The sequence below is a fragment of the Engystomops pustulosus genome, chromosome 2 (genome assembly GCF_040894005.1).
Source record: "Engystomops pustulosus chromosome 2, aEngPut4.maternal, whole genome shotgun sequence".
NCBI lineage: Eukaryota > Metazoa > Chordata > Amphibia > Anura > Leptodactylidae > Engystomops > Engystomops pustulosus.
In genome coordinates, this window is record NC_092412.1 from 5260165 (window position 1) to 5277149 (window position 16985).

The 16985-nt window shown below is 49.3% G+C and overlaps 1 protein-coding gene across 1 annotated transcript; it reads left to right on the top strand.

Annotated features, from left to right (window-relative positions):
• The first annotated feature begins 4482 nt into the window (after window positions 1-4482).
• On the top strand, window positions 4483-11959 carry LOC140116846 (olfactory receptor 52K1-like). The gene is made up of 3 exons (XM_072133284.1): window positions 4483-4750; window positions 5071-5245; window positions 10919-11959. The coding sequence occupies exons 1-3, from the start codon at window positions 4483-4485 to the stop codon at window positions 11889-11891; spliced, it is 1416 nt and encodes a 471-aa protein (XP_071989385.1). The 3' UTR covers window positions 11892-11959.
• The last annotated feature ends 5026 nt before the right edge of the window (window positions 11960-16985 follow it).

A 16985-nucleotide genomic window follows, 5' to 3' on the forward strand; every position in this document is an offset into this window, starting at 1 on the left:
CCCCACCGGGGCCTAGCCTTTTCTTGGGGCCTGGAGACAGCCGGGCCCGGAATACTGGAGTGGCTGGCGGTTGTGGCCTAGGCACGCTAGTGTCACGGTGCTTGGTATGGGGAGCGGAGGGTTCTACAGTCTGGCAGATCTCCAGCAGGTGGTGTATGCAAGAAATATGGAGGGAGCGGCTGTGGTGCTGGTTCTCCCTGGGGCAGCCCTTGGAGTCTGTAGTATGTGTCCCTGGTAGATGGATGGGGCCCCCTTGATGGTGATACAGCTGTAGCAGGGACCAGACGGAGGCAATGTTGTGCAAAAATAACTTACAGTTCTTTATTCGGACCAACAGCAGCAGCAGCAGGCAACGTGTCCAAACGAGTCTGTACAAAGGCAATACTGGAGTGATCTTGGAGAAGGAACCTCAGGAGTTGTCTCACCAGCCCAGATGCAGGGGCAGGCTGGGATGTAGCTGTGTCCAATGCTGGAAGCTGCAGCTTTGTCCTGTTTGTCCTGTGTCACTCTGTATGTAGTAGCTGAGCTTAGGCCTAGAAGGCCTGAGGGCAGAGCATGTGCTCTGAGGTGGTGCTTCTCAGTCAGTAGCTGGGATCTCACTAACTAATCCTCCCCTGACCAAGGGTTTAGTTAATCCCTGGTCAGGTGATCTCCTTCTCCAATTACACTCCAGTTCACAATTGAGTGCATTGAGGCATATCATTGGATGATAACATGAAATAACATTAACCCTTGCCTAACCAGGCAGAATCTACCGCTGCACTATTACCTACGCATATGTGTAGTGTCCTGCAGGGGAGTTGATCAGACTCACTACCAGAGGTACACACATATTAGGGGCTTATTCGGAACAACTCCTCTGCCTTGCGTTGGCAGGGATGTTGCAAAAGCAAATTCCAATGTTTTAAAATAGTTTTTTTAATCCTTGCAGCAGGACGATCAGAAGTAGCTATAAAAAGACTTTTGTTCTTATCTCCATTTGTAGAATCATTTGTAACTTTAACCCCTTATCACCCACACCAGTTTTCAGCTCAATGAACAGACTCGATTTTTCAAATCTGCCCTGTGTCACGATAGTTGGTTACAACTTCGGAACGCTGTAACATATCCGGTGATTTTGAAAATGTTTTCTTGTGACGCATTGTACTTCATGTTAGTTGTGAAATTTAAGTGACAAGTTTTGCGTTTTCGTTCTGAAAAAAAGGGAAAATTTGGCAAAAGTTTGTAAGAATTCTTCATTTTCCAAGTTTGAAATGTTCTGCTTTCCAGACAGGAAGTAAAACTACCCAAAAAAGCTTGAACATTTCCGGGATGTCTGCTTTATGTTGAGATGATATTTTATGCGTCCTCTCATTTTTATAGGATGTTATGAGCTGCAGAACTTTAGGTCAATTTTTCTCATTTTCATGAAAATTGCCAAAATTTACATTTTGAGGGACAACTCAGCCTCCAAGTGACTGAGGCCTAAATAATAGTAACACCCCATAAATGACCCCACTATAGAAACTTCACCCCTCAACGTGTGTAACACAACTTCTATTGAGTCTATTAACCCTTTAAGTGTTTCACATGGGTTAAAACAAAATGGACCCGCGATTTAGAAACTTTAGAATTTTTTTTGGAAAATACATTTAGGCCAAAACTGACCGTTACATAATAAATTAAATGATGAAACGCTCTGAAAAGTTTGATGCCCAATTCCTCCCGAGTGCTGATCCCCCATATGTGGTGGTAACCTGCTGTATGGGTGCACGGCCGGGGATAGGATGGAGCAGCACCATTCACAACAGATTTGTATTGTACATTGTACAAGCTATAAATTTTTTTTTTGTTAATGTGAACATATGAGGCTTATTTTTTACGGGATGAGATACAATGTATAGATAATTCATTTTGGCGGTTTGTAGCTCATTCATGAGATTTTATTAACTAATTCAAGGGGGACACAAACAAAATCATCCATTTTTATTTTGGATTTTTAGCACTCAAGCCTACCCAAAACCCCCTCCCCCCCACCGCTCACCATAACATAAAATTAATATTTTATCTTTATTCTCTGGTCACGACGATTGTGGTGATTCCTCATTTATATAGTTATATAGTTTTTCTTATCTTTCACATTATTTTTATTGACAACTTTTTAGGGCCATAACTTCTCTATTTTTCTGTCAGATCTGGTTGAGGGCTTATTTTTTGCGAAAAGAGTTGTTCTATTCAGTCGTATCATATTAGGGAACATAGCTTTTTTTGGTCACTTTCTAGAACATTTTTTGTGTTGGTGTTTGATGAAAAATTGTATATTACGAGAAGGTCTTCGTGTTTTTTTTTTTCGTCGTTCACTGAGCGGGTTCAATATTGAATTTTTTTGTGGTTTTGTGTTCTTTATACTTTATTTGCATTATATGTGTAACTGGGGAGATTATGGGACTTTTATTTTATTTACTTAATTATTATTATAAAATGATCTTTCATCTTTTTTTTTTTTTTTTTACATTTTCCATCCTTTGGCTTGAACAAGCGATCATCCGATCGCTTGTACAAGCCTTTACAGTGTAAGTAACTGAGCATGCCGCAGAACCCGGCTAGAAGAGGAGCCGGAAGCCTCAGATCACTCGCCGGACCTGGGGCCCGCGGCAGGAGGGATCGGATCCCCCGGTAAGCACACCGGGGGATCCGATCCACGTTGGACATGCTTACACGCTGTGGTCATGCTTGATATCACAGCCCAACACTGGCACCAGCGAGATCTCGTTTCCTGAAATCTTCTTCTGACGCGCTGCGATCCTATGTGTTCCAGAGTTCCCATGTGTTACTGCGTACCTGTGTGTTCCTGCTCCTGAGTTCTCGTCCCCTGTGTTCCTGTGTGCCTGTATCCTGTGTTCCCATTCCCATCTGCCGGGACCTCCCGTTGCTGACCCCGGATTGGACTTGACCTTGCATCTCTGCCGCCTGCCCTGACCTTGTGCCTGGACCTGACCACAAGCCTGTCTTGCGCTAAGGTACCTTGACCTCGGCTGCCACCGCGGGCTAGTCGCATCTGTGGAACAACCTGGTGGTACCCCGCAGAAGCAAGACCATCCCGCTGTGCGGCAAGCTCTGGTGAAAAACAGGTGCCACTTAGATTTCGGTCCCAGGTGTCGGCTAGTACCACCTCCTGCAGTGGTCCAAAAGATCCAGGCATCCCGAATCATGTCAGTAAGATCCGGACATGGATCCCGCCGAGGTTCCGCTTTCCGGTCGGCCCTGATCTTGCCACCATCGTGGTCCAGCAGTACTGGCAGATTGCTGCTCCACGAGAACAGCTAGGACACGTCACCGCCATACTGCAAGAGATGCTAGCCACTCCGCATCAGCAACAGGTTCCTGAGACTGCTCCCGTGACTTCTGCAACCCCGCCTGTCTTCCTGCTGCTGAACCTAGGCTACGGCTGTCTATACCTGGCAAGTATGATGGAGATGCTGAGACGGCGATGTTAAAGCTATGCCAGGGGAAATCCTCCGTGGGAGAATATGCTGTCGGTGCGGTTTAGGGAGCATGCCAAAGAGTTATGCCACAAGCAACCCCAATCCGTCCATGACGCCCTCCTTACCTGGCTCCTGCTTTCCAAAGGCCACTCCATCCTATCCAGCTTTCCTCCAGACCATCTGCAGAGGAGCCTATGGAGGTGGACAGAGCCAGACTCTCCTAGGAGCGTATCAGAGGACGTCAGGGAAACCTCTGCCTTTATTGGGCCAGTCCAGAGCACTTCATTGGGCCTTGTCCTGCCCGTCCCGAGTCCAGGAAACCCCAGCACCTAGGGTTCTTGGGAGAAGCGTCCCTAGGTGTAAGCAAAGTTTCTCCACACCTGTTGATTCCGGTGCTTCTCGGCATTGGCACTGGCACCCAGATTCAGGTCTCTGCTTTCTTGGACTCCGGTTCCGCAGGGAACTTCGTGGATACCGCTCTGGTCTCCCAGCATCACATCAACGTGGTTCACCTCGAGAAGCCTTTGGTCATCTCCTCTGTCAGTAGCCAATACCTCTCTGACCTGGTCCAGTACTGCACAAAACCTCTGTCCTTGCATGTCAGTGTGCTGCACAAGGAGAGACTGTATTTTTATGTACTACCACGGTCCACTTCCTCCATCCTGTTGGGCCCAGTGGCTGCAGCTTCATGCACCAGTACTCAACTGGATGACGGGGAAAATGCTACATTGGGGTCCAGAGTGCCAGTCCCGCTGTATGGTGGCGAATCTACCAGTACCCATCTTCTCCGTGTCTCCCAACGTCTACCAACATGTTACCGGGACTTCACTGATGTGTTCTACAAGAAGCAGGCAGAGACTTTGCCTTCACTGTCCCTATGACTGCCCTATTGATTTGTTGCCGGATACCTCTCCTCCCCGAGGTTGTGTGTAACCGCTCTCTGTTCCCAAGACCACAGCCAAGTCTGAGTATATCAAGGAGAACCTGCAAAGAGGTTTCATACGGAAGTCCTCCTCTCATGCGGGCGCAGGATTCTTCTTTGTTACTCAGAAAGACGGCTACTTGCATTGACTATTGTGGACTTAAAAGGATCACGGTTAAGAACTGCTATTTTCTGCCATTGATCACGGAGCTGTTCGACCGCCTGCACGGTTCCAGGATTTTCTCCAAGCTGGACCTGCGTGGGGCCTACAACCTCATCTGGATCCGCAAGGGTGACAAATGGAAGACAGCTTTTAACACCCGAAATGGACATTTTGAATATTTTGTGATGCCATTTGGACTTTGTAATGCTTCAGCTGTCTTCCAGGAATTCGTCAATGACATCTTTTGAGATTTTCTATATACGTGTGTCGTGGTCTACTTGGAAGACATTTTGGTCTTCTCTCCGATCCACAAGCGGCAAGTTCTTGCCTGTCTACGGGATAATCATCTCTACGCCAAGCTAGAGAAGTGTCTGTTCCACCAACAAAGCCTACCTTTCCTCAGCTACATAATCTCAAACAGGCACGACAAGGATGTTTGGCACTTTGTGGGATCCTGCACCTCCTGGGCCCATAATAAGACTTCCCATCTGAAACGAGCTGGTCTCTTGCTTCCGTTGCAGATATCCAGTTGTCCATGGTCACTCGTACCATCATCTGGGTGGTTTTCAAAGATGTCTTGCCAGCCTCTTCTTTCAACATATGTTCTGGCAACATGGTCTTCCTCAACACATCGTCTCTGATCGGGGAGTTCAGTTTGGTTCCTGCTTCTGGCATTCTCACTGCAGCCAACTGCAGGTAAAGTTGGATTTCTCCTCAGCTTACCACCCTCAGTCCAATGGACAAGTGGAGAGGGTTAACCAGGCACTGGGATGTTACCTTCTTCATTTTGTTTCTGCCTGTAAAGACGACTGGTCCACTCTGTTGCCGTGGGCGGAGTTGTCTTTTAATTTCTTGGATTCCAAATCTTCTGGCTCAGCTCCCTTCTTCATTGTCTATTGTGGGGAATTGCTCTGGTAGTTGACTGGTAGCAGTGCAGGAAGCAGTGACACACGCAGGTTTAAAGTCCAATTTAAGTGTTTATTCACACTTGCACTTTAGCCCTATCTGTCAGGGGTACCTGCCAATATCCTTTAGTTAGATCCAGGGTGGTGAAGTACCGAGCACCCCCTAGTCCATGGGGTAGGCATCAAACTTAGACACCTCATTCAATTTTCTAAAATCGTTGCAAAATCGCAACGTCCCATCCGGTTTGGGAATTAGAACAATTGACTGGCCCACTCACTTTTAGACTCCTCAATAACCCCTAGCTTCAGCATCTTCTGAACTTCTTCTGATATGGCTTCTCTACGAGCTTCAGGGACTCGGTACGGCCTTAATCTTACCTTTACCCCTGGCTCAGTGACAATATCATGTTTAATTACAGATGTGTAGCCTGGCAACTCTGAGAACACATCTGTATTTCTTGCTACAAACTCTCGAGCCTCTCGCTGTTGCTCTTTGGTAAGGGTATCGGCTATTCGCACTTCTGCCTCCGGCACAGGCTTACCTGCAGCCTGTGAGGGTATCGCAGGAGGTGGACTAGCCAGAACCATCTCTGTATGCAGACTCTCTCTGTCTTTCCAGGCCTTTAACAGATTTACATGATAAGTCTGCTCGGGTTTTCTCCGTCCGGGCTGATGTATCCTGTAGTTCACCTCTCCTATTTTCTCTATAACCTCATACGGTCCTTGCCATTTAGCGAGAAACTTACTTTCTACAGTGGGGACTAGCACCAACACACGATCACCGGGATTAAAGGTCCTTACTTATGCTGACCTGTTATAAACCCGGCTTTGAGTTCTTTGTGCCTCCTCCATATGCTCTTTGACAATGGGCATGACGGCCGACACCCTGTCCTGCATATCTGAGATATGGTCTATTACACTTTTGTGGGGGGTGGGCTCTTGTTCCCATGTCTCTTTGGCTATGTCCAGGAGACCTCTGGGATGTCTGCCATACACTAACTCAAACGGCGAGAACCCAGTAGAGGGGACTTCTCGGATGGCGAACATTAAATATGGCAAGAGTACATCCCAGTCCTTCCCATCCTTGTTCACCACCTTTTTTAGCATACTCTTTAAAGTTTTGTTAAACCGTTCTACCAATCCATCCGTCTGAGGATGGTACACAGAGGTGCGTAACTGTTTAATATTAAAGAGCCGACCTAGCTACTTGGTGACTTTTGACATAAAAGGAGTCCCCTGATCTGTGAGGATCTCCTTGGGAAGTCCCACCCGGCAGAACATGGCAAACAACTCTTTAGCAATTAGTTTCGCAGAGGTGTGCCGTAGTGGGATGGCCTCAGGATATCGGGTAGCATAGTCCATGACTACCAGGATATGCTGATGCCCCCGAGCAGATTTTACCAAAGGACCAACCAAATCCATGGCGACCCTTTCAAAGGGTACCTCAATAATGGGCAGAGGTACCAACAGACTTCGAAAGTGTACCATGGGAGCATGCAATTGACAATCAGGGCAAGTTTCACAATACCTTTTTACCCTATCGTACACTCCGGGCCAATAAAAACGCTGCAAGATGCGTTCCAGAGTTTTTGTGGTACCTAGGTGCCCTCCCATCACATGCTTATGTGCAAGGTCTAACACCATCTGACGATATGGCTGAGGTACCATTAACTGCTCCCGGGTTTCACCGTGGACCTTATCAATGCGGTACAATAACTCCTGATTTACCACCACTCGAGGGAACAACTTATCCGCACCTGGGTGCTGAGGTACACCATTAATCTCTACCACATTTTCCCTGGCGCGGACCAGAGTGGGGTCCTGGAGTTGTGCAGTACCAAAGTTGTCACGGGATACCTCCAAATCCGACAACTGCGGTCCTGTCACTACCTCCTCAGTTTCGCCTGCCATAACATCTACGGGAAACATTACACTTCCATCTTCTGTGGCGGTCACCCCTACGGCAGGAACTCCAGAGTCTGGGTCATCAGGCTGGGGTTCAGAGATCTGACCAGACAACACAGGAGAACAACCCCCCAACTCTTGGTTTCCCCGCCATAGAGTCCAGAACATGGGGAAGTCCCGTCCCAAAATAAGATCATGGGGCAAGTTCATGACAACCGCTGCCTCATGTAGCGTCTCTCCACAAGAGGTCTGGAAGTTAATAACTGTGGTGGGGTAGTCCTTTACGTCCCCATGGATGCACAGGACTCCAATTGTGCGCCCTGTGACCGCCTTGGGGTCTGTGAGGGACCCATTAATCAAGGTCACCCGACTGCCTGAGTGCAGCAAGGCCAACGATGGATGCCCTGCCACAGTCACCCGGCACAGGTGGCGCTCATCAGCAGAGTCGGGGCTAGTAGCTGTGTAGACAGGGGCAGCTTAGAGAGAAACCCTTCTGGCGGAACTGCAGTCCATGGGCTCTGAGGAATTGGGGCAATGGGCTGCAATATGACCTGGCTCATGGCAGGTCCAACAGGTGGGAGCCTCCCCCCTCCTCCTCCCCTGGGGTACATCCCGGACATTGGGAGTTGTCTTGCCCCGGGAATTTGTGTGTGCCTTAGGGCCCGTCTGGGTATAAGGGGCTTTCTTTGTTAGGGCCTGAGTGGCATAAAACCTCTCCACCAACCCCACCAGCGCCTCGGCATCAGACGGGTCCCCGTGTCCCACCCATTGTTGGATCTCACCCGGCAAGGCCCTCAGGAAACGGTCCAAAACAACCTTCTCGACCATCTGGGCTGGGGTGGATCTCCGGCTGAAGCCACTTGCGGACCAAGTGAACAAGTTGGTGCATTTGCCCCCTCAGGGGTAGCGCCTCCTGGTATCTCCAGCTATTCACTCTTTGAGCGCGTAGATGCTGATCCACTCCTAGTCGGGCCAAGATCTCTGCCTTTACCTTGGAGTAGTCCCGGGCATCCTCCTCGCTTAGGTCGTAGTATGCCTGCTGGGGATCAGCGACGAGGAAGGGGGCCAACACCTCTGCCCAGTGCTGCTGTGGCAACCTCTCTCGGGTGGCCACCCTCTCAAAGCCTGTCAGATAGACCTCCACATCATCCTCGGCGGTCATCTTGGTTATAGCTTTGCGGACCTCTTTCCTGGCGTCCTTCACCGTCATTGCTGGGACAGTCCTTTGCTGAGCAGCGGTCAGGGCTGTTACCTGCTGGAGCAGCAATCTGTTTGTCTCTTGCTGCTGCACGTTGGACTGGACAAGCTGCTTGATTAACTCCTCCATGGCTGTGGCTTGCAGCTTCAGTGCTGTCCAGGACATGCACTAGTGTATACTTCACTGCACTATGCCCGCTCCAATCCACCATGTGTGGGGAATTGCTCTGGTAGTTGACTGGTAGCAGTGCAGGAAGCAGTGACACACACAGGTTTAAAGTCCAATTTAAGTGTTTATTCACACTTGCAAAATAGAACACAACTTCAGCCTTGGCGTAGGCACATGCAAAAAAAAACATCGCAAAAGTAATTCCTGCCCGGCTAGGCGCTGTCTAATACATTTGACGGACCCTAGCTATCCGGGTACCAGGCTGCCTGGCACCTGCTCTTGGCCAGCAGCAAGACAGGAGACCCTCAGTTACCTTTGCTGTGAAAATGCAATCTCGCTTTCAGCTCTCCAGGTAGGGCCTCTCCCACTGCTTCTGGCCTGTAGATTAAATCAGGCCCTAACGAGGCCTGAGACCCGCACCTGTGGGCAATTCACCAACCCAGGACCGAAGCCCGGGTGGAGTAGGAGTCCCACTACCAGCCTACCCCTACTCCATAATAAGCAGGCCCAGTACGGACATTACAATGTGTCCATGTTAGCGAGGCCAACACAGACAAAACAGACTATTCCTGCTTATCATGTCTGCATTAACACTTGGGTTACTGCAGACAAACCCAGGGCTTTTACCACACACCCTTCATCTGCCTGTAGGACAGATAGCGGTTTTCCCACACAATACCTCTTACTTTCTCACACTATGGACAGCAACCACGCCCTTCTCTTCCTCTGCCTGTGTCCTCGGATGTCCCTGTTGTTGAGGAGTTGGTACGAGAACTGGGAGCAGACTCGCCTGCCATTGTTACAGGTTTCTGCCCGTACCAAGCTCCAGGCTGACAAGAGACACAGGCTCCTGGACCTGACTAGCATCTATCCGGTGTCCTACAAGCTGCGCCTTCCTCCCACCATGCGCATCCCGATCTCCTTCCATGTCTCCCTACTCAAGCCTGTCGTAGGGAGGGGTAGGCCGAAGAAGGAGGCGTACTGTCACAGGTGTTCCCGCGACCCATATCGCGGGTTGCAGACTCACTCGTGCCCTTCGCTGCCATGGGCGCAACGCCAGTGTGTCCTAAGGTGTGTGCGCTGGCTTCAGGACATTTAAAGGGCCAGCGCACCATTAATTGGGCTAGCCATTTTCCCAGAAGGCTATTTAAACCTGTCTCTCCCTGACGGAACTTTGTGCACAACAGAAAGCACAACAGCGATATTCCTGCATTACTGTGTGTTCCTGAGCTCCCCTGTGTTCCTGCTACTGAGTTCCCGTGTTCCTGTTTCCACCTGCCTGGACCTCCCGTTGCTGACCCCGGATTGGACTTGACCTTGTATCTCTGCCGCCTGCCCTGACCCTGTGCCTGGACCTGACCACGAGACTGTCTTCTGCTAAGGTACCTTAAACTCGGCTGCCACCGCTGGAGTTCACCGGCACCGACAATAATGCTCTGTGCCCTAATTGTGCTTGGGCTTGCAACACAATTAGAAAGTTAAATCCAGCTCTCGGTCCGAATCAGTCGGCCGCCCCCCAATTTGTCTCGCATGGAAGTCAGTGCAACTGAGCCACAATCCGATCGGGTGTGACACAATCCCAGCTCAGACACCTGTTAAATACCTGTGCAAGCCGTGTAATCCCCGAAATAGGTGCACAGTCTGAGGAAAGCGCAGCACGCCCCTTAGTAAATGAGCCCCAATGTGTATAACTAGCGGTGAGATTACCTACTGAGCATATCTTAAGAAGGGGGGGTTCCCCGGAAACATCACAGGACGAAGCTCACCTAACAGACCTCCGGTCTCGTCGGTGTAATGTTTCTGCCCGTTATCCACTGTGAGTCGATTTTCCAAAGAAGACGGACTAAGAAAGTATTTACCGACCGAATGCCATATAAAGTGTTTTCTATAGTGTATGACTCCAAATGGACTGTGGATTACTACAAAATAATAAGAAAAATAGAAAGAAGTAAAAGAATTTTTGTATAATATGGTATTTTTCACTAAAGGATATGAAAAATCAATTGCTTGTATGGTGATTTTTATTTGTTTGTATACTGATGATTTTTGAATCCATGCAATGATTTTATACTTATACTTTCACATATACCCAAGATTTTTACTGAACTATGTAGAAGTTAACAAACTGATCAGCAGCTATAAAGAATGGAGGCACAAGTAAGACATGACATGGGCTCCTTCTTAACTTGACAGGTGGTTGGTTCCTTCTCTTGGTGTCCTGGTCATGGCTGATGTTTTGAACAATTCCTTGGTTCACTACTATCAGGATTTCATCCTCTTGGGGTTCCCTGGTTTCCATGAATCCCGACGTCTCTTGTTCATCCCATTTTTCCTGGCCTATCTCGTGATTCTATTCTCCAACAGTGTTATCATCCATGTAGTGCGGACGGAGAGCTCCCTGCATGCTCCGATGTATGTCCTCATCTCCCTGCTGTCTGTTGTGAACATCTGCAACACAACCACCATCATCCCACAGATGCTCCTCGGATTCCTCCTCCACCACATTCACATCTCGCTGGTTGGATGTTTAATCCAAATGTTCTTTATATACGCCCAAGTCTTGATGGACTATAGCATTCTACTGATGATGGCACTGGACCGATATATCGCAATCTGTAAGCCGCTGCAGTACAGCAATATAATGACCAGGAACAACATGATCCTACTGACTATGGCATCCCTCGCACGCAGCATTTTGATTATAACTCCCATCATCTACCTTGCTTCGCGAGTACAGTTCTGCAAGTCAAATGTCATTCCCCATTTCGCCTGTGAGCACATGCCGCTGATGAGCTTATCTTGTGGGGACATCTCCAAAAATAAACATATAGGTCTGACCCTGCGAGTCTTATCCCTTCTATTTGATATCAGCTTCCTCTCCATCTCATACACCTGTATCATGAGGGCAGCATTCACCATATCCGGGGCAACAAGACAAAAGACCCTTCACACATGTGGGACACACATCCTGGTCATCCTGATTGTCTTCTTCTTTAGGCTCACGTCATCCATTGTGTACAGAGTGTCACGATCAGCGTCACAGGACACACACAATCTTATCAGCGTCACCTACCTGCTCCTTCCTGCCCTAATCAATCCACTGATCTATGGTCTTAGGACCACGGAGATCAGACATCGGATAATCAAACTGTTTCATTTTCTATGACAGCATCAGGACAGCACTGCCCATCTATGTGCCGGTTATTGAATACGGTAAAATACAACTTAGTTGTAGTTCCACCAAACCTGGAGTAGCAGATAGAATATTTTGGAGGGTCGTGTAGTTCAAAAATGTAGACGGTAAGAGGAGACAACATCAGAGACGATGCCACAACAGTTGTGAGATGGAAACTTCTGGAAACTTTGGATTTGCTACTTGTCCACAAAAAATACGCTACAATGTTTTTGTCCTATATAACGGCAGTGAATATTTTCTGGAGAATGCTACTCACTAGAGGAAATACACTACACTTGGAATGTTTCCATCATGTATTATAACGGCAGTGAACGGGAAACTATTACAATCTAAAGCAAGCAAAGTGAATTTTATACAACGTGCAACACCCCTGCCAATACATGGGCAGGGGAGTAGTTGCAAACAGTGCCTTCTCCAGATTAGGAAATTAGCAGCTGTAGATCCTGTCTGAACAGCAAGGGTTAAGTGGATGAAAGTTTCAACCAATTGTATTGCACCATGTATACTGGAGTGTGATTGGAAAGGGAGGGGCTGGTCCTCTTTTACCACCAGCCCTTCGCTGAAAGCACATCCTGTCACAGAGAGAGTTAAGAGAGACCAGTGTCAATCCACCATCAGGGCTGACACTTAGCTAATCCTAGGACAAGAGTCTGAAGACTCAGAGCTGCAGCTTTCACAACTGGACACAGCTCCATCCCAGCCTACATCTACAACCTGGCTGGCGAACCATTCCTGAGGACACCTCTCCATGACCACTCCAGTACCAGTTCTGCTGTGAGAACGTTTAGGCCTGTTTGCGTGCTGTTGTTCTAATAAAGAACCATAAGTTATTTTGCACAACGTTGCCTCTGTCTGATCCCTGGATACGGATGTCACCACGGGCTCCCCATTCATACCGAGGGACTCCACCATCAGACACTTAGGGGTTTCCCTAGGGAGAACCAGTACCTCAACCTCTCCATATTTCTTGCACACACTACCTGCTGGAGACTTGCCAGGCTGTAGGACTGCACTCCAGTCCCCATACAAAACACCGTGACCACAGCGTGCCTAGGCCGCAACCACCAGCCACTATGGTATTCTGGGCCCCGGCTGCCTCCAGGCCCCAAGAAAAGGCAAGGCCCCGATGGGGAATGTTGTAGTTGGCGTCACGAACAGGATATCTTATTCCGTGCTTTATACTGGCACCATAGACTGTCCTTTTATTAAAAGACTGTGCTGCCTATCCCTGCTGCGATCCGGGTTAAGGCCCAAGTGATTTGTGTGCTACAACATAGCACTTCTCCAGCACCCAGAAGGTTAATCCCTGCTAAACAAGTATGTCAGCTCTGCTACATCTGGCGCTGCAACGCCTGAAAAGTTAATCTCTGGAAGTCTGTGTGGTGCAGCAAGGAGCTTCAGCCAGCCAAAATCCTCACTGGCGGGAAATCAAGGTGACTCCCCAAGCTCGAATGGCACGATTCCTGCCTGCTAGCTCTGTGGCACAGGAGGAAATAGAGGCCGCCACAGCTCTTGGCAGGAAGAACATTGACTCCACCCTCTAGTCAGTGACGGAGCACCATGGACTACCCGGGAGGTAACTGCTGCCCCTACCAGCTACCATGCTGGTAACCAGGGCCCGCGCTGTGGCACCACATGAGGAGGCCCCAACTCCTGTTCCAGAGCCAGTTCCCGGGCCTGTTGCGCCTGAAGTCACCCTTCCGCTTCCACTGTCCCTGTGGGGCCTCCGGTTGTTCCTGCTCCTGTCCGGCAACTGTGGATGCCCAGCGGTTGATGACAGGCCGCTCGAAGGAGGGTGCCTGGATCCAATAACACCCGACAACAGGCCAGGTCCACTGCTTTGACTGGCAGCGGGGCTTCGGCTTCGCCACCCAAGATTACAATGCATGGGAGGTCTTCATTCCCCACTGGTCCGTCAAGTGGCCCGATTTTCCAGAACGACTCCACAACCTCAGGGCCAGGGAGGGGATTGAGTTCTCTCTGCAGGTAGGACCCAAAGGAGCCTGGCTGGCTGGTGTCACCCAGATCCCTGATCCCGAGAAGGAGGCCTTATGAGGACCTCTTCGAGGAAGACGTCTGGTGAGAGTCTTACGTTTTCTCCGGGGCTGCAACTCCGCAGGCAGTGACCCACATGAGCGCCCCATTTACGGCGGTCGTCAGCATGGGTCTCATCGCCATCCATGGTGCAGGCCTGGTCCAGGGGAGTATCCCGGCCGTCTCTCAAGGTTCCTACATGGTGGGAGTTGGTTCGGCAGATGAGCCCCATCTGGGGGCTCCAACAGAAGACTTTCCTCCAGCAGCTGCCTACCAGTGGGGTAATGACCCGTCTCCAGAAGATTTGGAGGCGGAGGGAGCCCCGGTGCTGCCGCAGACTCCCATTTATTTGTTCCTGGACCCATCGATGGTTCTGGACCTTGCTGAACAACAGGCTGAAGAGGCCGATACCCCGGAGGACAGCGCCCCTCCCCCTGAATATCAGGATTCTCGCGAGGACACTGAACATCCTCCAGTTCCTGGAACTACCACTGGAGGTCCCCAGCTGTTTGCTGTTGCCCCACACGATCCTGATCTGGTCCCGGATCCTGATATTGCTCCGGAGCAACAGTGAGTATCCCCTGATGGGCCGAAGCCCATTCAATACTGTACATTGTAAATAGAACATTTTGCTGCTATTACTCCCAGTTGGGCTGCACCCACATACTCTATATAGAGCCAAAGACTATCCTGGGACTCTTCCCCTATTTTTTATAAGTCAAGAGACTATCCTGACCTTTCTCCTTAGTTGTGCTATACTAGCACCCACCTGTGCTGAAGCAGTCATCACACCAAAGGACTCTGTCCCCCATCTGAAGAGAAGACCCTTTGTTTTCTGCACTGTTTTCCCCACATCAATGGCTGTGCCTAGAGAATGGACTCTCATCTGCAAGAGCTCTCTGAGAGACTGTAGCCAGATACTCAAAAGTTGCCATTTATTATGTTTTGCACTTAATGCCTTTTGTTTTCAAAAAATTGACATTTTGTTTGCATTATACATGCCTTTTTCTCCCTAGGAAAATGGACATTACTAATTTGCTACCCAAGGTATGACTGTGTCGGACCGTCTTTTGTACTATGTCTTTGTGAAATCCTGACACCTAGAACCTGAGCTCAGTCATTGTGTGGCCTCTGTAAACTGCAGCTCCTTAGGGGACCAGGAATGATCAAAAAGTAACGCCTAGATATCACACACCAAGGGTAAGACCATCAGACGGCAGGTATAATGCGTACCATTTATGTGTATCTTATTGTCACCTAGGGGAGGTGTTTCCAAACAAATTCTCAGGCCTTGTTGCAAGGAGTGGATTACAGGACATGACACCACACCTTTCCCTGACAAACAGTTGGTTTAAGCGTGTTAGCTACAGTGCCCTCTCCAGGTTAGGAGCTGTCAGAGGAGGTCATGAACCCTCTAAAGGTTCTAGCACTGGGTCATTAGGTAATTAGCAGCTGTAGATCCTGTCTGAACAGGCAAGGGTTAAGTGGATGAAAGTTTCAACCAATTGTATTGCACCATGTACACTGGACTGTGATTGGAGAGTTAGCCACCACCTGACCAGGATGATAAAACCCCCTAAACAGGGAGGGGCTGGTCCTCTTTTAAAACCAGCTCTACCCAGAGAGCACATCTTATCACAGAGAGTGAAGAGAAAAAAAACCAGTGTCAATCCACCATCAGGGCTGACACTTAGCTAAGCCTAGGACAAGAGTCTGAAGACTCAAAGCTGCAGCTTTCACAACTGGACACAGCTCCATCCCAGCCTGCATCTACAACCAGGCTGGCGAACCATTCCTGAGGACACCTCTCCATGACCACTCCAGTACCAGTTCTGCTGTGAGAACGTTTAGGCCCGTTTGCCTGCTGTTGTTCTAATAAAGAACTGTGAGTTATTTTGCACAACGTGGCCTCCGTCTGCACCCTGGATACGGCTGTCACCACCACGAGCTCCCCATCCATCACCCAGGGACATATATTACAGACATTAAGGGGTTGCCCCAAGGAGATCTAGTACATCAGGTTCTCCCTGCATATTTCTTGCACACACCACCCACTGGAGACCCTCCAGGCCGTAGGACAGCCCTCCGGTCCCCATACCAAGCACCGTGATCACAGCGTGCCTAGGCCGCAACCGCCAGCCACTCCGGTATTCTGGGCCCCGGCTGCCTGCAGGCCTCAAGAAAAGGCTAGGCCCCAGTGGGGGATGTTGTAAATGGTTTTAGTCTATTCTTGGTTTCTTTGTCTCAAGGGTTCAGTTCTGTAGAAGAAATCTCATCATGATTTTTTCTTGTGAGAACATGGGTCTTTTGATCCTCAAGTGTGGAGATATCACCAATGTACAAGCTGTAGGACTGTGTGCAAGAAGCACTATTATTAACATGGATGGAGATTGAGGCTTGGCCTCCTACATGAATATTCTACGTTCTGTAGTGAAGACGACTGTGCTGAGAGGATGTGAGAAGCCTGGTGGACATGTAGCACACACCTATTGGTCACCACTGATGCTCTAATGTGGTGCGTCCTCCTCTACCATGTACCAGTGTCCCGCTTGATGTCCACAACCATATTAGCCTAATAAAATATTGTCATTGCCGATTCTTCATTTACAGACTTCAAATGATGGAGGTCAGGAACTGTCTAACCAAACTATATCCCAGAAGGAAACCAGAAGGGCTCTCCTAGGGCGGGCACACACTGGCTTCAGGAGATTTAAAGGGCCAACGCTCCACTTATTGGCGCTGGTCATTTCCCAGAAGGCTATTTAAACCTGCCTGTCTCATCACACCCTGCCGGATCTTCATGCCCTGTGCCTTAGAGAAAGCTTTGTCTGATGCCCTGCGCTGTTATTGTCATTTTCCGTTGTGACCCAGGTTCCGTTCCTGACCACGCTCCTCTACTGCCTGCCTTGACCTAGTGCTACGTCCCTGACTTTGATCCCATGCTGCTCGTCTTGCTCTCCTGCCTATTCCCAGACATGTCACCCCTGTGGAATCACCTGGTGGTACCGCGCTGCAGGAAGACCATCCTAC